Source organism: Aptenodytes forsteri, unplaced genomic scaffold, assembly GCF_000699145.1.
Source record: "Aptenodytes forsteri isolate BGI_AS27 unplaced genomic scaffold, ASM69914v1 Scaffold112, whole genome shotgun sequence".
In the NCBI taxonomy this organism is placed as follows: Eukaryota; Metazoa; Chordata; class Aves; order Sphenisciformes; family Spheniscidae; genus Aptenodytes; species Aptenodytes forsteri.
Window position 1 is genome coordinate 2560866 of NW_008794883.1, and position 24931 is coordinate 2585796.

Genomic DNA, 24931 nt, shown 5'->3' on the forward strand with positions numbered 1-24931 from the left:
CAGGCCATTTAAGGGCTTATTTCAGTTGTCTAAGCACAGGTCCCTGGTGCCATTTCTGATGCCTTAGGAGAGCCTGCTGCCCTCAGCCGCTGCTCTGGAGGAGTGTGGGCTCCTGCAACTCTTCCATCATGTCTGCCAGCTTCACACCAATGTCCCTGACACCCTCGGATGTCCCCAGTGGCACAGGACCCCCCTGTTTACCCATCAGCTGAGGCTGTCTGGGCATCATTCCCCACTCAGGCATGCCCAAGCCTGTAAGGAACAGGGGTGAGGTGTGCCAGCAAACCGGTAGCTAAAAGTCTGAAGTTGAAGTTGAGTTGAATCGAAGTGAAACGCTTTGATTTGAAAATCTCAAAACATTCATCACAGCGTGATGAATTCAGGCTTTCCTGTGAGTTATCTCCTTTATTTTCAACAGTCAACGCTTGAAGAGTGGGTGATAATAATGCTATACAAATCATAAATTCCTGTGTAGCTTTTAGGAAAAACTTGGAAACTCTCATTAAAGTTTTGCCCAGCTAAACAATAAGCAGAGATTTTTGGCTCATTGATGATAAGGTTTGGCTTATCTAGCACCTTTCACACATGAATTATAAACAATGCTGTAAACCTTAAGATAGTAATTACAATTACTTCTAGCTCCTACTACATCCATTACACAGAGTGGCGAATTGGGCTACCTGCCCAAGGTCACGCAAGAAGCCATGATGGTGCCAAGACTTTACAAGGGTGTTTTTAAGCACACGGCTTTCAGCGAGACAATGCTGCACTTCCAGAGGTAACGGACAAGTGTGGAGATGAAAAAAACTCATGAAGAAATGCTAACCTGGGTGATTTGAGCTTCAGAGTTGTCTGGGTTCAATTCAACCACTCTTAGAAGAGAATTTCTACTATTCAGACATTTCATTTTGTCTGTATAAGACATTTTTATTGACAATATTTATAACCTTGCTGACAGTGAAAAATATCACTCTTTATTGAATCCTATTAAAGAACAACTTGTTTTTCAAAGTCCATTCCTTCATTTCTTTTTAGGCTGTAGATACCTAGCGCTTTCATTTTTAAAATAAGACCGGATTACTATTCATTGCAGTACTCTCTTGTAGAGAAGCTGGAGAAAAGGTAACATCAAACATTTTCAATAAATCTTTGCAATTTCAAGCAGGTATGACAACAAATCTGTTCTGTCATAGCCTGTCAGCAATGGAATTTGCACTTAATATTGATATACTGAGACACTGAAAACAGAAATTCTCTGACCAAATCATGGAGCTCCCTAAACACTGGTCTACATTTACAATGTACTGTATCATCTAAAAAAGCAGCACCCAAGAACAGCTTACAGAAATGACAAAGTAGGACACTCTGGATTGCATTCAAGCACCCCAGAGGCTGCCAAAGCAACTGAGTCGACATGTTCATATTTCCCTGAAAAAAAGAATTGTTGTGATTTTCTGCCTTTTTAGGGAGGGCGATAAACAGAAAAAAACCTCCCCCAAAACAGCAGAAGTCTCTCTCCAAACTGATTTACTCTGCAAGCATTTTATTTTCATCTTCCGTAAGTAACTGCAAGCATTTATTTTCATCTTCCGTAAGTAAAGATTACAAACAGAAAACAGGAGAATTGCAATACTTGAATGCAAAACCCTGCAAAGACTTTCTCAATTATTTTTCTCTGTATATACTCCTCTCCATACGACAGCCTTGGTATTTGTCACTGCCTGTATTTCAGTAGCATTAGAGCCATCAAAGACATCACTAAAATCTTATCAAATTTATCTGGTTCATGCTCCTTCCACTTCAGTATGCAAAGGCGCATTATGGAGTATATTTGTTCTCAAAGACTGCAAATACTGATTACTGAGATGAGCGTGAATACTTCCAGATTTGGTATTTAACAATTAACAGCATTCGTTTTTTACTTCAGAATTATGATGTTGCTTCTTCAATCCATTTACTCGCTCACTGCTGACAATTTCTTTCAGTATCAGGCAAACGGAGAGAAATTAATTAAAGCATCTAATCTGACAAAGCCTCGATTCTATTTTCTGGGGAAAGAAACATATTAAGCGTAACTCAGCCTGCACAAATGCACAAACACGACTTTTATAAATCTGAGTTTATTTATTTGCAAACAATCATAATATGTTGTCACTGTAGATTAGATTTATACTGTTGAAAATATAAATATATAGAAAAGAGGACATCATTTGTCAAAATGCATCATTTGACTGAAAAAACTAAGTATGTTTAAGAGCACTTTTATCTATAAGCTGTAGAACAATGTTGACTTGACTTGTACTTAACTAACACTGCTATTGACCCGTTGTAATTACAACTGATTTGGTTCCGATTTTGCTTACACCGCTCCAAATCCATCCATTTTCTTGGACTGCTGCCCTCCTTCAACCCAGGCCAACCCAGGAGGATTTCCCACTGAGCAAAGGGCAAACTGCCTGATTGTGAGATTAGTGTGGTTACAAGATGGGAATATTTCCCGCGGCATGGTCAGGTGGAGTAAGAGCTTTCTCCCCCTCAACCCAGAGGTCTTCCTTCCAGACCATAAAGAGGGTGGAGGCTGAAATGTGGAGATATGTCCAGCCCAAGGCATGAAGAACTGGCATCCAGTCTCTCCCTGGGCACCTGTGGTTTATCCTCGCAAGGGCTGGGTACTGAGGCCGAGCAGCACGACCTGAACCTCACCCGTAATGAACACAAATTGGAGGAACCAATACTAGCTCCTACTAACTAATTTACTGAACAAAGCCATGGCAGGTTATTCCCTCCCCTCCCCTTCATTCAGTTCCTTCTGGTTTTTTTTAATATATCATTTGTGATGTGCCCTTCCATAAACCTACAAACAGTCACTTTCATTTAACCATCAGAGCTAGAAAGAAATTTTGTGATGAAACGGATTTCTGTCAGTGTATGTTCATTTTTCTTAACTCCGACTATTTACATGGATGTACCAATTCCTATAGATTTTCCATCGGGTCTATTTTGTGAGGTCAAAGGTAGAACTTCTAGCTAAAAGCTGAGAGCTACCAAGAGACTGATCACAGGGCTGCTCAGAGGAAAGGTGGAGACCTGAAGCCTCATCCTCCCCCAGGAACCTGATCAGTGCCAAACCCTGTCTCCAGTGCCTCGGGCTCGCACGTATCCCTTTCCTTTGCTCAGATGTGGAACAAGGTCACTTCAGAAATTGTAATAAGTTCTGCAGGATGGGAGAACCTATCTAATGTTCTCCAGCCTTCTTGTCTTTCTTGCGTGCTTTGCTGCTTTGAAAAAGATTCACTTCACCTATGAAATTTGTTCAATGATAAACGCTCTGTGGTCACTAAAATTTAACACATATTAAAAATATCTTGTCTCCTCATTTACTTGGCTTTATAAGAGAGCTGCCCCATATTAAAAAAGCATATAGTGGCGTGGCCAACTACTATAGACAAAAGAAAATACAGCAGAAACTGAAATAATGTCCAGCTGATTATGATGATGATGATGATGATGATAATAATAATAATAATAATAATATCACAATTTACATGTGTGTATTGCAAAGCCTTCTGCTCTGGCAGCTTGAACTCTTAGCCCTGTTTTTAAAGTCTTATGGGAGGGAGACGGGGGGATTTATCCATCACTATCCACCTGGCAAAAATAGGAAAGATGACTCTTTAGGCTTAGCCTGGGCTGAGTCTAGCAGAAGTATGGTTTCTGAATTCTCTCCATGGTTTTTCCACTGATGCGTTGTGAAGCCCTGGCAAGCTTCCAGACCTTATACTTTTTTTTAGATGAAGAAAATACTGCTAATGCTATTTAACTTTATGAGGCATAACTAGATCATATTCGAAAGATCGTATGAGATCTTCAGATGGGTGAGCGTGGCTTGTGGGGTGCAGAAGGGGGCTGGGGGAAGGTCTTGGTACTCACGAGGGTTGTTTGGTTGGGAATCCATGGGGATCATGAGCTTGGCACGGGTGGCTCTGCGGGCAGCAAGCGAGCGCTCTAACGTGGACATGCTACTTCCAACATCTTCTGTCTCAGGACCTAGAGAAAAACAACACGATAGCTCAGCTGAAAATGCTGTAAATGCATGCTTCTCTTCACCCGACATCTAGCAGAACGATCAACAGGCTTTTTTAGAATTCAGTTATTTTAACCGATCATTAAATATCACCACTTGCAAAGAGCTGCACAGACGATTTTGGCTGCCTTTTCTGAATAAAATTATTGTTTGCATTTTTCTGTAAGAGAATTAAGATATCATGTCCCCTTTTTCTTTGCCTCTGAAATTATCTTCATAATAAGATAAATAAATATTCGCTTCATAAAAATAGGACATTTTTCTTGTAACTTCCCTGTTATAAACTTATTTTAAAATTCAAGTATCAAGACCAGAAAAAGGCTGCATAAATTCAGCTGCCTACAAAACCTGGCAGCCAAGAATTGTCTTTGAAATACATCAGAAGGATGAAAATGACCTTCCTTGTGAGATGCCACAAAGTCCTATGTCCTGATTGTCCGGTAATTCACGGTGGCTCTTCCAGCCTGTGCATCTTGTTTTTTCTACAGAAACCATGGCAAGTTAAAGATGTGCCTGGATCTTCCCCTTATTTGGTCCTGGATCACAACTAGCACATCTAGATCAGAGAGCTGAGATAAGCTGCCTAATGTCTGATCCAATTCAAAACTGTCCCAGCAGCTATAGAAATGAGCTATTCTGTTTAGGTATTGAAATATGGATGCTCTAATTTAGTCACATTAGTATAGGATACTGGACGTATTCAAAAATTCTAGAGAATACACTTGTCAGAAAGAAAGTGTGCCTGGAACTGGATGTTCGGTGGAGTAATTTGCAAGGAAATAAAAGCTGTATTTCTCTCTTCGTACCTTGTTTCACATGAACCTTGTATTTATGTTACTTTTGCTATTTGAATAAACCATGGGTGAAGTCAGTTTAGTACTGTCATACAGTTAAGCTTAATACCCACTCAGAATATTCATCTCGGATGTACCCAAGCAAACACATATCCCTTAAAAAAGAAAGAAAAAGATTTGCATGAAAAGACTATTTTTTTCCCGAATCACTCTTCTCTGAATTGCAGGACTGAAATGCCAAGTCTTCTATCGATGGCCATCCAAAGACCTAATTGCTAGTGAAAAGCCAGGGACAGTAGTACTGAACTGTGTATGCCAGAATGGGAAGAAACATAAAGGCATTTATTTACAGTCCAAGGCGTTTACACGTAAAATATCTAGCCCAGCCTTCGTCGTTAACTTGCTCATATGCTGTGATGACTTCCTACCCTGCACTCGACTGCAAGCCTACTGCAATCAATGAAGCACTCACACTGATCTTTCTGGATCCTGGCTCAGCTCTCCTGATCATCAGCAATATCTGTTTAGGCAAAGGGAAACTTCTGGTTATGTTTTCCCAATGTCTAATACCACGAGGACCTTTGCATCAAAACCAACAGAAATCACCGTCACAATTATCTTCTAAATGGTAAACTATCAGCCCAAAACACAATGTCAGAAAAAGAAAATTAGATCCATTTAGACATTTGAAAACTGTTCCTTTTTAACTTTTCTTTCCTTGCAAGAACAGGAGCTACGGAAAAGGGACAAAAACATCAGAGGCGTCTGAAAAAGTCACCTTCATTATTTACAGCCCCAGCCGATATTCTGGAATTATTTCACTCCGTCACCCACAAGCAATGTGTTCATGATGAACTCAAGACAAATATGTTTATGTTTTCAACTTCCATGCTGTGTTTCACCCTCCGTCCCCCTCTGTACACACCACCTGCCTCTCCCAAGTCTTTCTATTATTATGGTGGAAAAAATGTTATCAGCTAAAGTGAAACCCGTGATGTGCTGTGTGCACTAAGGTTAAAAAAAGGAGGAGGAAACTTCACTGAAACTACACTTTTCTTACAGAATTTCTTTCTTCATATCTGTAAGTTTTCTCAGTCTCCCTGGCTCAAATTCTGCTCCTGGTGATGCTGCTGACCTTCTTCCTGATCACGTTCTCCCTTTGCTCCATTTTTCATTTCTTTTTTCCCCCGCTTACTTCTCCATGCCCCCTTTTTCCTCTCTTTCTTAATACGGTATGCAAATTTAATAACATTTGACTTCCAGTTGAATTCCTGAACTTAAAAAGTTAGAATGGTGTAAAAATAAAAAACGATGGGTATTCCCCTAGTCTGAAACCACTGCAAAAATCATCTAGGAACATCTCTCCTGGCACCCGTAGCAGAGCTGTCAATTCTTCCAGTCTCCTCCTGGATCTTGCCAGGTTTAGCCCTCTGTTAGAGACTCCACGTGCTGGGCTAAGGTCACTAATCAGCAATATCAAATTAATTTAAAGAAAATTTATATCCTGGTGATGGAGAAAAAAAAATTGGGAGTACCTGGAATGGGGTTGGACCAGATGACCTTTAAGGTCCCTTCCAAGCCAAACCATTCTATGATTCTACGATTCTAATTTCCCCAACTCTACAGAGCAAGTGAAGACCAGCCAATTTCCATCCCTCCTGCCCTCGGAGCCCCTCACCGGGCTGCGGGGTGCTCTTGCTGCCCAGCTGCGTTTCCGACTGGCTGTGGCTGACGGGGGTGATGTCCTGGCAGCTCTGCATCGGGGAGTCCCTTCCTGCAGGGTCCGAGCCTGCCGGCTTCTCGATGTTCTTCATTTCCATCTCCTCGTGGTGTATCCACAGATCCGGGGGTCTCAGGTCCTTCTGGCTGCCCTTCCTTTTACCAGCGCTGTGGGTTGCACGTTTCCTGCAGCGAACAAAGATCAAAACTGCCACGTAAGAACGTTTTTCCCCTTTATAAGACCAAAAGAGTGATGTCTCCTCATTGGTGTCTCTCTAAGGAGCCCCTCTGGTTGTGTCCTTCAAAGGACAGCAGTTATCTTGGTGTGGCCCTATGCTTCCTGGAGTCTGCAGATGGGCCTGGGGCTCAGCAGGGTGGCTCATTTTTTGCACCCCCTGATGTAGAAGCTGGGGGAAACCACTCTTCCTGGAACAGAAGGGAAGTGGCCGGTTTCATCTCGGGAAGAGCAGCACTTGTGGAGTGCCTGCATCTAAAAACAGCGACTGAAAACTGCTGAGCTCATTTCCGCCAGGTTATGTGCATCTTATACCCCCCGCAACTGCGTGCAGCATGTGTTGTATTTCTTTAAATATACACTAAAGCGGTATTTTTATTACAGAAAAGCTCAGAAATCCAGAGTAGCATTTCCCAGAGCGACATTAACTCTCCTCTCTTTATGCATAGGTATTACAATACGCCCTCGTGTCAGCGGGCCACCTGCTCCGGGGAGCACACACCAAAGAAAACCTTGATCTCCAGGGGTACTGAGTGCTCTCAGCTACTTGTTATTCCCATCTACGTTCACCCCAAAACACAGCTGTGCACCTCCTGAAGGGAAGGCTCTTTCCCGAATCCATGGAAAGCAATGCAAAACCATTCACCGGCGTCCCTAGGACTCGCTCCACGTGCGTCATTTGAGTACGTGTGCTCAGATAACTGCCCTTCCTATCACAGGTGCAGGCAATATTGTGGAAGGTGGCATGGGGTTATTTTAGCAGAAGAAAGTTTGAGGAAATTTTAAACTTTGAGAAACTCCAATTGTTGGAGTCAATTTCTGTTCTTTTCTAAATTTTCTCAGTCTGGTCTAGAAAGCAAGAGATGCATGTCACAACTACGTGCATCACCAAACATTTTGCTTTCAAGAGAAGGAACAAACACATCCTATAATTTAAAATGTCACCGAGGGCACAGCCCTGTCTCAGCCCCAGGAGCCGATGGCAATGACAGCAGAAATATCCCAGTCCTCAAACTGCCACCCTTAAAGGCAGAAATTGTTTTAGGTCCTTTGACTGGTCGGTATCCCAAAAGCTCTTCAAGGGTCAAAAGATTAATTTTAAAATGCGATCTGGAAAGTTAGCGGCGGAGGCGACGCTGGGGTCGTTCAGAGATTTTTGTTTATAGCCCACAAGAAATAAGAGTGATGGCCTCTGGTCATAGCTGCTTCCTATGTTTAGTCTGTTACTTGCTAATTGCCAAAACTTAATTTAAAATGACAGTATTGCAAACAACAGGAAGAAAGAACACGGAATAAAGACAGTTCTTTAACGCCTTCTTGCACAGACCCTAGTACCATCCTGATTAACACCTACAAGAATAATTATTGTAGCACTTTCATTCAAACCTTCAGGTATGACCCTCCTGAAGTTAAAAAGTAAAGTTGTTCTTTCTGTCTCATTCAAAAAAAGACCGTAATTTTGGTTCTAAACAAGGAATTACTTTCTTCACTTCGGGATACAGCAGCTTTTTTGTCACTTGCAATTGAAAAGAATTCATTTCTCTAGACTTGAGCTAGGCAAAAGAAATTTCAGCCCCAAAGTAATTTTAGACACAACTGTAAATAAGGGGTCATAATGAATGTGTCATTCCAGCCATAACTATAAAACCACTACAGCAATGATATCATTTAAAAATATATGCAATGATCTAGCTTGGTTTGCATTGTTTTTTCTCACAAATTATTGATGTTCTGACAGCTCGTGGGTAGCAAATTGAATCAGAGCCAGGAGCGCATACGAAAAGGTCATCAATAACAGATGAAAATAAATCCTCCCCTGGAATGTTTTGTTTATGCAATGCAGAAGTTGAGGTTCAGCTTCTGAAAATGCACCTACCCTCAATTTCAGGGAGAGGCAGGACCTTTGCTGCGCCAGGCGAGCACATTATATCTACAGAAGACAGTCATAAAAGCTTCAACATCAGCTTCAAACCTCAGCTGCAGCAATGGAAACTCATGCTTTGGAAGTTGAGTGTTGATATTTACAGTGGGATTCAAATTTAGTCCATTATCCATATTATAACTGGATTGGGAAGACAAAGAATTTGGAATAGAAAAATTGATCTTGGATGGCAGCGTTTCTGTTGTTCAATTATTTTACAACATTAAGTGCATCCTGCTTGCATACTATAATGATATACATTCTTTTCCCAAGGATGGATATAAAAACAGAGTTCAGCTCTGCCCTTAAATTATATATTATGGTCACGCAATCTTGAATAACGACAGCAGAACTTAAGCTGTACTTTCAAAACAAATAAACTCTCTGGATAGGAAACTCTCGTTGTCTCTTTCTATGGTTTCCAGCACAACACCGCCTGGGCAGTGACTCCAGCAATTATACAGCACACCCACATAGGTCCTAACAATATACACATGCTACATAGAATAATTTTTCAAATACGCCAGAGTGAGATTACTCTTCATTGCCTTCATTTTGGAGTTACATTACCCCAGAGAAAACAGTTACGATTATAACAACTCAGCCTAGTTTATTTTTTTAACAACAACTGAAGATGTCTCCATCTGAAGATCTCAGAAATAAACTGTTCTCCTGGGCAAAACAAGTTTTTGCTTGTAAAAAAAACCCATGGGTAACCACCCAGTCCTGGTGCGATCAGATGCCTTTCTCATGGAGCAGGGACAGTTTCGGAGGCAGGACACAGAAGCAATGGCTCCATAAGACGTAACCGCCTCCCACACGAACCCTGAGCCTCCTGTGCTACTGTTTGCAAAGCACTTTGAAGATACTCAACAATGAATGTGAACACTACTTCACCTTAGTTATCCCTCTGATGCATGGGTTAGTATTTTATATTTTTTGCTCTTTACTCTTAACCTGGCAAAAAAAGGTGCACTTTGCCTTTTGGGCCGTATTAAAGGCAATTCAACTTGTATAGAAGTCCTGTACACAAAAAAAAAGAAGACAAAACGATTCTTTCTCCAGAAAATCTCCCCCAGTGTTTACAGATGAAAAATTATTTCATTTTGGCCTCTTTATTTCCTGCCAGCCATCCTGAAAAGCTGAAACACCAGTACCTGTCTCTCCCATCATCTGGCTTCGTGCTCCTCTCCCCCGTGGTGAGATCCAGCCTCACGCCACCGTGCAAGAGATGGGGCAGAGGCCACAGCTAGCGAGCAACCCCAGCGTGGAGGAAGCACAGAAACCAGGAGTATCTCCAGGGAACACAGCAGTGACATACGGAGGCTCTTCAGTGGCTGCCAACTCATTCCCCGCTAGTTTGAGTTTGATTACGCTGTGGTTAATGCCTCCCCCGAGCCTTCCCAAATGTATACTGACACAACCCTATTACTTACACAGGACTTAAACTAGTCTTAGCTTATTTTTTGCAGCCTCTTTTTACACCGCCCCCCCACCCAGCACACTAATTGGATGGGCACTTGTCCAAGACCATGCTTCATTTTTAATGGTTTAAATATGCACTATTTACATACCAGGCTCGGACTAGATGTCCACCTTCACCTTCTCTCCCGTGTAGTCATAACCTCGTGTTACCAGTCCACAGGCTAATTGTTCTGGCATGTTGCAAATTTTTGTTACACCCTGAAGCCTTAAAAAATTCCTGGAAGAAGCAGGTCCTGCAGTTCGGGTGTATGCTGTACAAAGCGGTATTTTCCCTTATTTTAAGATTCAACGGGGATTCGTCTTCTCTAAGCTTAAGCTCTGAACTGACCTGCCTGGACCAGGAGTGCACTGAAGGACGGAGCTGATGGGTGGCCCCATCCTCCGTCCTCCGTCCTCTATGGCACCACATCAGCAGACACTGCCAGCACAAGGCAGCGAGCATCTCGTGCTGCGGAAGATGTAATTACGGTGAGGGTATGAATCTCAGTTACTGCAGGAGCCATACGTTCCCCTTATGCACAACTGGCTAAGTTATTGCACCTGAATCTTTACTCACATTTTTCTCCCCTATTTTTTTACTGTCGTCAAACTGTCACAGGGTTTGTATGGCTGATATTTCATTCTTCCCTAGATGGCAGAGACAGAAAATACCTACTAAGCCACCCAGGTCAGTACCAGGTTGTTCTGTATAATATGCTTTATTGTGCTTTGTTCAGCCAAGTTTTAATTAACTTAAGAAATACGACTTTCCTCCACTGAAGGCTTACAGGAGATCATTCCATCACCTGCAAGTTTTTGCTCTGGGGAAGGACATACGCATTATCCAGCGAGACCTGGCCTCTACCCTTACCGCAGTCCTTTTGTTCAGTAGTTCATCAGTGATTTTAAACTAAGAACCAGCTGCCAATAAAAGTCTGAATCTAAACTCTTTGTATCACAGTATGCATCTCTCCAGGCAGGTCAGAAACAAAGTAATTCCCACCAACAACCTCTGTTTTGAGGAAGTCAATGTTTTTTCCTGTTGTGCTAAATTTAAGGTCCCCTGTTTAATTTTTATTGCCCTATATTTTCCCCACTTTCAGTGCAGAAACAGTTGGTTTAGGGTAACTTGGGTGCGATTCACCTGCCCATAGTATAGACATTTCGACGTTAAACAGCAAATCCAAATCCACCAGCTTCACATTTTTTTAATCAATGGACAGCAATAAGCATCTTCAGACGGCAAGTCTTCCGACGTCTTAGGATAAGACGAATGATTCTTTGAACGCTCCTGTTCCTCCCCAGGGGCTACAGAAGAGGTCAAGGTTGATTAATTCAAACCTGGATATTTAAGTTTTAGACACCTAATTCTGGATAGATTAATCTCTCTATTTGCTTCTTTTTCTTGTAATTCCCTTTTCCCTGTTAGAAACTCAAAAGAGCTTTAGCCTTGATTCACCAAACACTACTCAGAAGAATTTCCATTGCCTTCACATGATGGCCTGATTTTCACATGTTAAGACTCACAATAGAAACAGATTTTCAAATCAGTCCATCATTCAACTACCCCAGCACTCCTAAAAGCACGGGCCCTTACTTTTCTGCCTAAATGAGAGCTTTCTTATTTAAAAAATCTAGCCTCAAACATCCATCTTTAGAGAAAGCTCTTCCCCCAGGGACCGTAGAACACTACAAGCTGCCACCTGCCTGTGCTCAACCAGCCCAAAGCTGATTTCAGCAAACATGGGAGCTGTTCAGTCCCCCGACCATCGCTTCTTTCCTTGTGCCACACTTTAAGCATCAGTGCAAATCAATGTAATAACGTCTTGCCCTTAGTGCGAACATTTATTGTTCTTGTGGGAAGGCTATCACTAAACTTTCTCATGTCCAGTCTTTCACAATGGTACAATAATACAATGAAGTAATAGTAGAATAATGAATAGTATCCTAATTTTCAATTAATTAAATGTGTCAAGCCCAGCTCCATTTCAAACCCACCTCTAATTTCTCATAAAAACTGAAAAACCCTTTGTGCTTTAGGCTGCTGCCCTTTTATAGCCTTTAAGAAGAATCCTAAAGGTTTTTTCCCCATATTTTTCTATAGACTTTTATTTTTTCAAGTATATGAGAATTATCTGGAGAAATAGTTGTTGATGCTTTTTACTGGAAGACTTTTGGAGACAGACTGTCTGGAGAGGATAACGTCCTCACAAAGGTTAGCCAGTGAGCAGGACTGTCTGTTTCTCAGCTGTGCAGGTGCACGGCTGTGGAGTTAGAAAGTCCGACAGCATCACCAGGCACAGACAAGTACTATTTTTTTCCTTTAAATCAATGGAATTGATTCGTTCCTGTGTCTGAATTACACTTGACAATACAAACAACAGAGAGCTGTGCATGGCAGACTTATTTTTCAAGGCTCGCCATGTCAGGGGTACTTATTCTCCATGGATTACTCTGCAGCCTTGGGGACAGGGGACATTCTCCACACACCAGCGATGGCCAGCTTCCCCAAGCCCAGCCTCCAAAAACTACAAGAGATCCAGACCCAAAATGCAGTTTGGTCCCAGAACCCACGTCTCCACAGTATGAATGTTATTGCCCATATCTGTTTTGAAGCTGAGCATCACTGCCTTTTCCTTCTGTCCCGTGATTTCAGAACATACTTCCTCTGCTGCGCCGAGGAGCGCCTGGTGCAGATGACGGCCACCACCACCACCACCACCACGGTGATGACGCCGATGGTGACGACGATGATGACGAGGAGGTTGCTGTTCTTCTGGGGCGTGACGCTGCCGTGGGGAGGGTGCATCTGCCCGATGGGAGGCTCTGAAAGAAGATAGACAACGAGGGGATGGTTAGCGCTGGATTTGCTCCCCTCCCTCTTTAGGAGTCACCCATAAAATAAAACCCATAAAGCCTGTCAGGTGGCCTGAATTCCTCTGAAAAAGCAGACGGAGGGTACAGAAGGGTGTCAGAAAGAGCTGAAATTTATGTCTCGCTGCATTTCAGTGGCACAGCAAACAGGAAAATATTTAAACAGTAATGACTGTGTATTTTCTGGGTGTTAATAACCTGATGTTGGGAGTCAATAACTCTCAGCTCATTTTTGCTATTATCAGCTGAAAATGGAAATACAGGGACTATGGATTTTTTCTTTATGGCCCGTATAGTCTTTCCCAGCATTTGCAGGCAAATACATAACCTTGTGTATCAGCCAACCTCAACGCCTGCTTCATTTGTCAGTACTGCATTCACCCCACAGCCAGTCTCACATCACATTATATTTCGTTTCTTGCTATGCTGACCAGATCCCTGTGCAACGCTCGAGCAGGTTAAGGGCTCAATCTTTTGAAGTGATGAGCTTCCTTAGTTTCAATGCAGCAGCAAGACTGGGACTGAAAATAGCATCATTTCTGGTGTCAAGTCGCAGTCAAACTGACTTCAAGCGGTCACTTCACACCGGTCCCTTGCTTTCAGCCGTATTTTCCCCATTGCACTGGCAATAGCACAGTTTGTATTTTTATAATCTTGTTGGATGACGCCTCTATTTACACAGCGTTGGGCCAAACGTTACAAGACACCTGCACAAAACAGCGGGTGATCCTTTTGCTCTGTCTGCTAAGGCGATCTTATAGGCATCCTATAAGATTACAAACTCACAAACCGCAAAATATCTTTCCACTTAAGCTTAGAGAAAAACCGAATATTTGGCGCAATGGGATGCCAAGGGAAGAGCTGTGCTACAGAATGTCCAAGATTTCAAAAGAAAAGTAACTCAAGAGTTTTCATATGGCATCATCCCCACCACGTCCCATGAATAAACTAAACAATACTTGTCTGGGATTTCATTTTGCCTTTAGTACAACTGAATGTGAAAGGAAAAAAGGACAAATCTTTCCAAATAACAGTTTTAGCTAGCGATAGACGTAATTTAATTGTAATATTCTGCCTTGATTTTCTGACCTAATAGCCTTTCTTTACTTAACTAATTATGCTGTTTAAATAATTTGCCCTTTTCTCATAGCTTTGTCAGGCAACTGAATAAGACAAGCAGCTGCGAGTGCCATCCTTTCAGCATTACAACGCTCTAAGTACAGAAATCCCAAAGATTTGGGGGTTTGGTTTCTTTTTCATTTCCATGCTGAGTAAAAGGCATTGAAGGAATATACCACACAAAATACAGCAACTATCAAGAAAAGCACATTTTTTTCTCTCCCTACCCTTTATTGCAGGCCCTGGAACTCTCTTTACTTCTCAAAAGTCCATTTTCCTATATTTATGAGGAGCTGCTATAAAGAGCAGGAGAAAAGCCTAAAACAGTGGTGTGTTGGCTGCAGCAAAGTACGACAGAAAAAGGTAACAAAATTTTGCATTCCCTCCTTGTCTTGACTAAGGAAAATAATCACTGTGAGTTAATCAGCTATGTGCCTTGTAATTATTTTGTACTTTGAAACCTCACTTGATACCACATTTGAGGGAATCCTGTCTGTTGTTTCATTCGATAATGTGAGATGACAATGCTCCATTAGGTAACGGAGATGGGGTCAGGAATAAGAAGTTACTGATAGCGTATCTACACCCCAGCTGGCACTGATTAGGTTCAGTTAATTTTTGTTAATCCACAGGGTTTCCTCTCATGTCTTCCTATTTTAGGGCAGGATTAATGATTAAAAAATGGTATTTTCTGCAGAAAGCTTAAATTGAAATATAATAATGTAAAATGCATTTCACAATTGTTTTAAAGCTGTTATTTTTTTAGAGGCATTCCCATGGCCTGAGATGTATCTAAAACTTTTCTTGCGATGGGATTATCATACCCAGTGACATACTTTTGGGAGTACTGCATCAGCTGGAAATCTGTTGGGTAGTTTGGGGATCCGCTTTAAGAAAGCCGAAACAGAATATATGGTGTCCTGACCCTATTTTTTGTTAACATTTCTGGTTAAAACTACTGTCTTTCAACAGCTGAGATAACTCTTCCCTACAAAACAGTGAGCGTGAGACCTGTGGGCACGTTGGGTGGCCTCCAAACCATGAGAGAAGAATGAGAGAGCAATAAAGAGAAGAAAAGTAGGAGGTTATCACCAAAACTGCACTTAATTATGGAGGGCGGTTGGACGGAGCCTGTATTTACCGTTCAGACTGCTCCTGTCAATCAGGTTGGTGTCCACCGGCCAGTAGGAGCCATCCCCGTGACGACCTGTTGGCAGAAAAAATGCATCAGACACGACGTGGCAGGTAAACCAGCAAAGTCAAGTTTGCTGCTTGAGACAGCGCCTGTCTGACAACGTTTAAACCATTAAACAGTGCGGGAAAAGCCATCCCATATGTGCTGGGGAAAATCTGTCATCAAAGCAGGCTTTGGAAAGCAAGCTGAATTTCAGCCCTTTGAGCGGCTTGCCTTGTTCTGTTGTTTTTTTTCCCTCCTCCAGATGTCAGAGTGACAAACTAAGGTGTGATGGCAGCACCCGGCTGTGCTCCCTCCACGGGTGATGGGAATAATTCAGCTGCTTTTGCACACAAGCGGCTGGAACTGCGGCAGAGGGACGGGGCTGTACAGAAAATCGCCGGCACGTTCTCCACCTGCCAGGTGGCTTTCCACCACTATCAAGCAAGCTTTCTTTAATTTGTTTTCCCGCTTGTGGAAACACAGTTGTGGAAATACAACTCCACAACTGCTTGGTTTTTACAAAAAGATTGCCTCTTTTCTAACCCTGACGTAAAAAAAAAAAAAGCAAAAAGAAGGGATACGATTATTATTCCAAAAATGTTTTGGCTGTTGAGGCAACATTTGCACTCCAAATTAATATAGTAAAATTTGAGGTGTTCATCTTTTCCTCTGCTTTATTTTCTCCTATTTATCAGCTTTGGGCTGAATAGCCGCGATTGTATGTCCATGTTTCTGCCAAGAGCAGCATCTCTGCTTCCTCATGTCCGACAGAAGAAGAATCGCAAAGGTTGGTAAAGTCCTACCAAGCACCTCTTCGTCTCTACCGGTATGGGATTGAGCAGTCAAAGTCCACGGCAGAAGTGGTTTGGGATAAAAGCCGCTCTTTCTGGCAAAGACCAAGCTTATGCCAACAGCACGCTCTCGGTATGGGCATACTGCACTATAGCAAAGCCCAGAACGTGGCCATCTCATTCCTCCAAAGCGAATTATTTTTTCATTTAAGTCAAATGAGCCTTCCCAGGTGGCACAGTCTCAGCTGACGCAGTCGCGCTCTGCTAGGACAGTGGTTCGGGGAAAAGACATCTTCCCCCGGGACGGGCAGAGGCTGCCGGAGCAGCACATCAACACCGACTGCATAAGACCCCTGGGCACTGTCTTTTTTGGCTCTGCCATCCCTCAGGTCAGACAAATAGTACCTGAGGGTGGGTTTGGGTTGGTGAAGGGATTATGTAAAAATTCTGAAAATTTAGCGCAGGGCAGCGAATTACCAGGGATTATTGCAGATAACTTCTACCTCAGACAACCACCGTCTACATCAGATCTCTTGGCAGATTAGCAAAAAAACCCCCCATTTTCTCACTTTCCTGCAGTTGTTTGTTGCTGCTGTGCACTGCTAAACAACTGCCATATTCCTCTCCAGAGGTACTTGTATTTCTGTGGATCACAAAGTCAGTCACGTGCATAACTTTGTCTACCAATTTGGAAAGTATTTTGTGATGAATGGCCCTAAATAAATGGCAGATGATTATCATCAGAAGAGACTTCAATGTAATCATCTTTTCAATCAGCATAATTGCACAGCTACAACAACTTCATCCCAAGAAAGCAAGGTTGCAAAACGTTTAGCTGCAAAAGCAGACAAAATAGAGATAAATGTAAGGTATACAGTAATTCTGTTTACCGAGGTGACGCTCTAAAGCAGTCCTATTCATAGTGCTACACTGCAGCGAGTGAATACGTTGTGACCCCGGGGTTATATTGTGCTGAGGAAACTGGGTATCTCCATGGGACATTGCTAAATGTTACTATTTTTTATATTTAGCCCACACTGAAACATCTTAGCGGGAGCCTAACACATTGGAAAATTTAGTCAGGATATTGGAGACTTAAAAAAACTAAACCTGCATGCCCGGCTCTGAAGTTTAGTACTTTTTTAATTAACGTTAGAACACTTTTCAAGGCATTATACATGACATTTTCATTGTAAAAGTATTTGTGTAAACAGCCGCCCATTTCATTCCCGGCTCTAATACGGTGACTGGCACCTGGAGATGCCATTTATTTGGGAGGGCTGCGACACGGAACACAGAGGCAGCCAGGCAGCAACCGGGGAAAGGTTCGGGCTACACCGTCCATCTCGGAGGGTTCTTGGGCTAGAAATGTTTCTGAAACGATTTATGTTTTAAAACCATCCCAAGGCAGCAGAGTCTTCCAGTTTTACTCACTGAGGGTAACTCTTTCAAAAGGCCCAGCTTCTGATCAGAGGCAATTTCACTGATAAGAGACAGGAAAGCAAATAACTCTTAACAAACAGTATTTCAACAACACTGTTTGTCAGGGATTTATGATAATGAATTTATGGTAATTCAGCTCTGTTCTGCTATTAAGACATACAAACATTATTCAATATTTGGACGAACACGGAAATCTAAGCACTTAGGAGATGGGTGGTAAATGTCTGATGCATTGTAAGGTTTTATATGTTAAAGGGTAGGTAGGGCTTAAACCCCTAAGGATTATCCATGCTCTGTTCCAAGCCAACACCCCTCCACGGATCATTTCTATCTTTAGCTTTCACTCGGCAACAGTTTAGGTTATATTTCCCTTTAAAAAACTCAAATGACATGCAAGAGCATTGCTACTTCGAGGCTATTGCTTCATTCAGTTTCAAGGCCCCAGGTTTCGACTACCTTTATAATAATCTAATTTAAAAAGTAAGCTAACCTGTGTGCTTCCACTTAATCTTCAACACCTTTACCGCGCTCGCCTGTTCACACTGTACTCACTATTGCTGTCGCTCTCCACCTCCTTCCCAAATCCACCAGTGGGTTTTTTGTCTTACAGAAGACAAGTACAAAACTCCTGTCCCACTGAGTTTAGATGTAAACCCTCGGTGTCAGCCGGAAAGTCACGTACAAGGTGGGCATAACTCCACAGACGCGTCCAGATCTCATGTGGGTTTTTTTGGGGTCAGACAATGGACTCCCTCTTCAACTTCCACCAGTTTCCAGTGGAGCTTTTTGTCTTTGTATTATTCCATCTTTTGGAACAAACCATTATAAAATCTTGACTAATCAGCTGTTTCTTTGAGAACTGCCTTTTTAAATGGAGGTTAAACAGTCTTTAAACTTGATTTTCCTACTTTTTTAATGAGTTGTATTAAAGGTGGTAACATAACTTTCAGAGGTACGAAAACCTGCATCCATATGAACCTACATATCATTTCTCACCTCTCACTTCTCTGTTTAACTTCTGTTTTTCCCCAGGTCTGTCTTTCAAATGTTTCAGTAACTCGAGTCTTTCTCTGAAAAAGCGTATCCTTTTCCCACAGCTGTATCTCAGGTGCCATTATATGAAATAAACATTTCAACTTGGTCTTGTCAAGGCAAAAAAAATCAAGTTGTGGGTGACAACAACAGTTCTTCATCCTCTCAGGTCTCCAGCACTTGGAAATTGGCCAAAAATTCTGTTGTCATTTTGCTGTAAATCTCTTTCCTTTTGCATGCTTTACTCGAGCAGCCTCCTTATTTGCAAACTTCAGGTATCCCCGCGCGGCACGAGCAGATTGGCAGACGTTGAGCGAATGCTCTCTCCTTGCAAAACACTTGCTGCAAGCCAACTACCTGAGCTGGAGAGCTGGAGGGGGAATGACGCTTGCCGTTGTATCGTCTGCCTCTTCTGAACCAGGCATGGCCCTGCGCTACCACTGTTGCTGTATTTTGCCTTAAACAGTCCAAAATACAGAGAAAATTAGCTGAGTAATATTCTCATATGAGTCAGCAGAGACTGTAAGTCATATTTCCTGCCCCATGGGTGTCCCCAGCGAGGTTCAAGCATGCAAACTAAGTCGTTGGGAGGTTCAAGCATGCAAACTAAGTCATTGGCTCTCACAGCCAACACAAGCTGTCAGGCATACGGTGCCATCAGAAAAGCTGCTCTTCTGCTTCCACGGAAAAGCTGAGCTCCCTTAGTTATGGCGCTGAGCACTTGGAAACCTGCTCCAGGATAGAGCAGAAGATAGAAGATAGCAAGTTGCCTTCAGGGGGCAGCTCTAGCTCGCTGCTGACCTGCAGCCCTCCTAGAAACCTGGTGGAATAAGGAAGCTCAGACATAGCAGAGTAAAAGCCGAGTAAGGAGGACGGCTGAAAAGAAAGGCACAATGGGAGCTTCTGCCCAGAGCAGACACGCAGACATCTGAGAAAAAGAAAGCAAACCCCTAGCACCTTGTTCCAATTCGGTATCATCTTCTGGGAAGGCAGAAATACAAGTCAGAAGTCAGAAAGGTTGAATAAGACATGTTATGCAGTTCAGTATCGCTCCAGAGGCTGCTCTTCATCCTGGAAGATGGACACCAGATCAGCCTGAGATGGGTAATGCTGTGCGGCCACATCGCATATTCGCACACCCAGCCGGGAGGAGGAGCGGTGGGTCACACGCTGACTTCAGAGAGCACCGAGGTGAGGATCCACCTCCACGTGCACGGCCATTCACAAGTTCCCTCTTTGGTCAACGATGAGAGAAGGAAACCTCACAACCACAATTGAACCTGCTTATCTTGGATGGGAAAAGCTGGTTTTTGAAGGTACCCCCCTCTCCCCCTTGACCACACTATATGGCAGACTTTGGGATGTACAATATTAGCTTTCACCGCTGAGGTTCTGCATCTATTAGCGTTTAAACAAGTCAGAGCACGAGGACTTGTGTCTTCTTCCCGTCTATGGTCAGCACCTGATCACGAAGGAGGCACCCACGTTGTCCTGGTGACAGCTGAAGAGCTCAGTGAAGGCAGGGGTGTTTGCAAGTTTGCTTATCAGCAAGTATAAACTGGCAGACTTCTTGGCACGATGCTGGGGCTCAGGGCAGAGATACAAGATTAGGTGAGCAGATACCACAATACCTGTTGACTTTCTAGCCCTTCTGTATCAAGTGCATCCAGAGATAGTTGTCTCAACTATGTCTCAGCGTAGCAGGAAACACAACCAGTATGCAGGAATAACCCTTCTTCTTTAAATTTCAAGCATGCCTTGCCTTCTGAGATGCTTTCCATTGTTTGGACCTTTAGAAAGAGTTCCTACACCTACTTGGTAAACATAGCCAGATGACAGAGTTTAAAAGGCTTTTTTTTCTTCCCCCCCCCCAGAAGGGGTTATTCTGATAAATGGGATGTTTTTTATTTCTTTTCTCTAGCGAAAAGTGTTACAGACCACTGCATTATTTGTTTAGGAAGCAGCTCTTTGAAAAAGATCTGAACTGCTCATCCTTTCACTCCTGCTACACTCAGAGTTTGCAAAATAGCTTCAGAACCGAAAGCCCAGAGCCATCAAAAGCTTTAACAGAGAAAAAGAGGCAAACTTGATGCCTTCTGCAGTCACAGTATGAGACGATGTGACTGTTTTGGGGCTGATATCAGGCTGTAGAGGTACCGGCAGCCGTTTTCACGCAGGAAGGCATGTGCAGAAACGCCAGCACAGGAAGGTTTCAAATGGGCAAACAGCCAACACGCCTGCAATAATCCAACATGGCAAAGGTTGAATTGCAAAAGCCAAATTCCAGGCATGACTAGACTGCGCTTCAAACCCTCTTGCTCTGAAAGCTGAAACAAGCGGTGCACTGTTAACTTGTGAGATGGGGAGCACCGAGGTGTAAAATAGCAGGTCTGCGGTCAAGTACCCAGCGTCCATCCCCTGTTCAGGAGAGGCAAAGTCCCCCAGCATCACTTGGAAACCCTTCCACGTGCCTCCAGACTGGATGCAAAACAATGCAGACCCCCGTTTTCCTCGGGATTTGGAAACAAAAGCTGTGGATTTCTGTCTCGGATGATCTTCTCCACGGGTTTTTTGTGGAGCCTGTGTATGGTCACTGGCCCTGCTCCAGGCATGGGGAACAGGAGACCTCCCACTGGCCTCACCATGGCAGTAAACATTAAATCTGAACTTGTAAATGTCCAGTTTATGGTTTAAAAGGAGTAATGTCATATAAAAAAAAATCGTACCTGTATTCCAAATGTAACAGTTTTCCATAGTGATACACGAATTTATCTAGATAGTTTATATGACCCATTTCATGGGAGGCACGTTTTCAGAAAACAATTGAACAATCAAAACGTATTGAAATTTCCTAAGATAAGGAGAAACATTTGTTCAAAATTGTGTATGTTTCCTTTTATCAGCATTTACAGGGGACCTTATAAAACATTTGGAGTCCAAAAGCAGAAATCAGCTTTTTCTGCTCTTGCAGCGATCAAATTCCGATGGCAACACATAACTGTTGACAAGTCCTATATTGACAAAATATGGACTAAAGAATTTAATATTGTTTTATCAAATGGAAACTGGGGCAAGATAAAACACAATGAATTAATCTCTTCTTTGCCCAGTTTGCCTCTATATATTTCAGATGAAAATCACAAATAGAGTTTTTTAGACTCCAGGAAGCCTCTACCACAGCTCATCTGAAAGCAGCTTGTCGTGTCCCACATGCATAAGGATTGTGACAAAAATTCTCTCTTGAGCATCTGAAACTGTAATTTTATTCTTACTTTTATATTACCATTTTTGCTACCTTTGAATATGCCCTGCTCTACCAGTTGCATACAGGCAAAATAAAAATCTGAAAGGAAGCTGACACATTTACGGGCTTGGCACCCACTTCAGATTTAAGGGCTCTCTTGGGAAACGTGTGATTTGATTCTCTAGATGCCGACGCTCCTCTTTTTGCCCTTTGGATAACAGAGTTTGCACCCTGGAAGCATTATTTGCATTTCATCAACAGGATTTCTCATTCTCCCTCAGACAGCTGTAGACCAAAGCTTCCACAGGACGGGACGTCCATCACTTATGGGCAAGAATGAAGTAACAGAGGTTATGTATCTCCTGCCTCCTTCCTCTTCTCAGTGGTAGCCCCTTCTTGCAGCGGCTGGTCTCTGCTCTCCCAGGGAGCTGCAGCAACAGGGAGCACATTTGCCCTGACCAAGAAACCTCTGAAGTTCTCCCTAAACTCTCCTCTCCTCCCCATCTCCTTTTTTGCATCTAAGGATGGCAGCAGTTGTACCGGCCCTTCTAGCTGACCCCACATCTGGGATCTTCAAAGCTCTACCACCTCATGCCCTGAAACCTCCGTGTCTCTGCCCAAAGCCCCTCGCTTGTCCCACACCCTCCAACAGTGCTTTGCTGCCACGTAAGTGCATTTTGCTTCCTGAACTCGGGAACCACGAGCCGGCTTTAGAGACAGATGACCTACCAGAGTTAATTCGTGTCACTCAATAAGAATTGCATTTGTGGCAGGGATGGCCCTAAGGACCTTGTCCAAAGCACAGAGTAATTTAAAAGGCTCCCACTGCCTTCAGTAGGCATTGGTTCAGGATGATTAAAGAATTAGCTCTGATGATTTCTAAGACAAATGAGCTTTTAGAAACTTTGACTTTGTTTGTCTTAATGCTTGTGCTTGGAGTACAGTTACAGCGAGACCTGGCCCCATCGACTTCTCTTTAACAGAGTTGCCTAAAGATCAAGCAAACGCCAGTGAAGACCTCAGACTCCGTCTTATCAGAATTCATCATCGAGGGCACGTAAAAATGGAAACTGGGTTTAAATATCAACAAGGCTATGGAAGATACAACAAAAGGCTGAGAATTTCTCCTCCTTATATACTACAGTCCTAAAGAACGAAAACGCAGTGTATTTCAAGTACCCAGGTGAAAGACAGTTTTTATGTACTAGGAGTGACTGTGTTTAACTCATGCTCTGCATACCTGCTGTCTGCTGAAGACACGCTAACCTAATTTCATTTTTGTAAGTTATTTCACTCAAATCAAATAAAAAAAAAAAACACCGTACCTGAAGCAATCGGGAATTCACAGGCTACGGCTGCAATCCCAACACACAGTTACCACCCAGGGGGTATGCTTCAGCCAGACATCACGCTGCAAGTAGTTGTACCAGACTGCTTGAAATCTTTCCTGTTTTAAAGTCTATACGGAGTATCGTTCACTGAATAGGTTACAAACACTGCTCAGGCTGTACAAGAACAATGAATTATTCTGGTGACAGTTTTTCCATAGCAAGGAAAACCTGAGCAAGGGGCGCAGCGTTCCCAGAGGAACACGATGCGCAGAAGGAAAACGACCCAGACCCCTTTTTTTCTGTGGTAGTTTGAGGAATATGTATTCACCTACCACACACAGCGTAGCTGCACTTAATCTGTCATGCTTATTTACATCTCCCCATTAATTAAACTACAGCACAAGGTGGGATAGGCCGGTCTCTGTGCAGAGGATCTGATTCTTTATATCCTTGTGATGGACATAAGTTCACCACTCCGTGGAACATAAAAACGCTTTTTCACATTGCCTATATTTTTTTTCTTTCCCATAAAGCATCACAAAAGTAGTATGTAGAGCATCCAACAAGTTCGGGATTTTCTGCAGCGTTACATGGCAAGAAGCAAGCAGAAACTCAGGAACAAGCCTGACGCTGCTTTCACAGATATCTGCCTCACCAGCAGACGACGTGGGACAAGTATTGAGAAAGAACGGACCATGTCTATAGGAGCGGTTGTCCTGCGATGGCTACAGCAGGTTACGCCTGGCAGCCTGCTGTGACTCTGGTGCTGGCTTTGCCACTGGAAATCACAATCTGTGGAGAAGGCAGATGCTCCACGTGCTATGCCGTGAGGTCCATTAAATAGCACTACAGTATGGCCATACAACCATACAGTTATGCTGAAACAGAGCTACGCGCTCAGTGAAGGACTAAAACACAAACCCTGATTTCCATCCAGCCTTACTTTTTTTCCCTTTTTTTTTTTTAAACTGAACTTGACACTTCTTCAGCCCTGTTTACCAGATGATACCTCGTGCTGAAGCCTCTCCTAGGTTTTCCAAACCTGCCTGAAAACATTTTAAATGCAAATTTGAGAAAAATATACCGACAAGTTACATTCAGGCTTCTTTGTAACCTAACACTTTTACCCTTTAAGAATAGTTTTTATCTATTCAAACCTGACATTTTCAATTTGTGTGTGCCGTGGTGCAAAAAATCATACTGAGAAAAACCAGCTTTTAATTTTATAATATGTATACTTCTACTTCTTTCAGCAAACCATATGCTGAAATCAGAGGGTGCTTTTCCAAAACTGGCTGAGAGCGGGTCTCTCCAATGTGCTACCTTGCTGTGAGACTGCATGTGGTACCTGGTACAAAGCAAAACCCTAATGAAGAAATATGCTCTCGGTTACCTCCAGGGATGCTCCAGGTCAAAGTAAAACCTGTGAAAGGGCCTAGAGTTGACTTTGATCTTCTAAATAACGCTATCTTGTCTTCCCTAGGAATTATCTATTGCGGGTTAATTCAACTCACTAAATTGGGATAAGACGGGAGCTGTTACGTGAAGCCAGGAATTTGAGGTTGACACCTCACTTTGCCTTTTAAACTAGTGTGAAGTGAGAGTTCAAATCCAAATAAACCTCCCAAGATCAGGCCTGAGTTTTCCAAATGTCACCGTGACTGTTTCCTTGGGCAGATGTCACACAAACGTACAATGCTCTA

At 42.8% G+C, this 24931-nt stretch overlaps 1 protein-coding gene across 1 annotated transcript in view; it reads right to left on the reverse strand.

Moving 5' to 3' along the window:
- Positions 1–24931, reverse strand: part of DCC (DCC netrin 1 receptor) — a 590042-nt gene that overhangs the window by 25392 nt on the left and 539719 nt on the right. The window contains exons 22-25 of the mRNA XM_009274745.1: positions 15352–15417; positions 12881–13043; positions 6557–6783; positions 3931–4047 (exon numbers count right to left, since the gene is read on the reverse strand). Of these exons, the coding sequence (XP_009273020.1) occupies positions 3931–4047; positions 6557–6783; positions 12881–13043; positions 15352–15417 (573 nt within the window). The remainder of the gene's footprint in view (positions 1–3930; positions 4048–6556; positions 6784–12880; positions 13044–15351; positions 15418–24931) is intronic.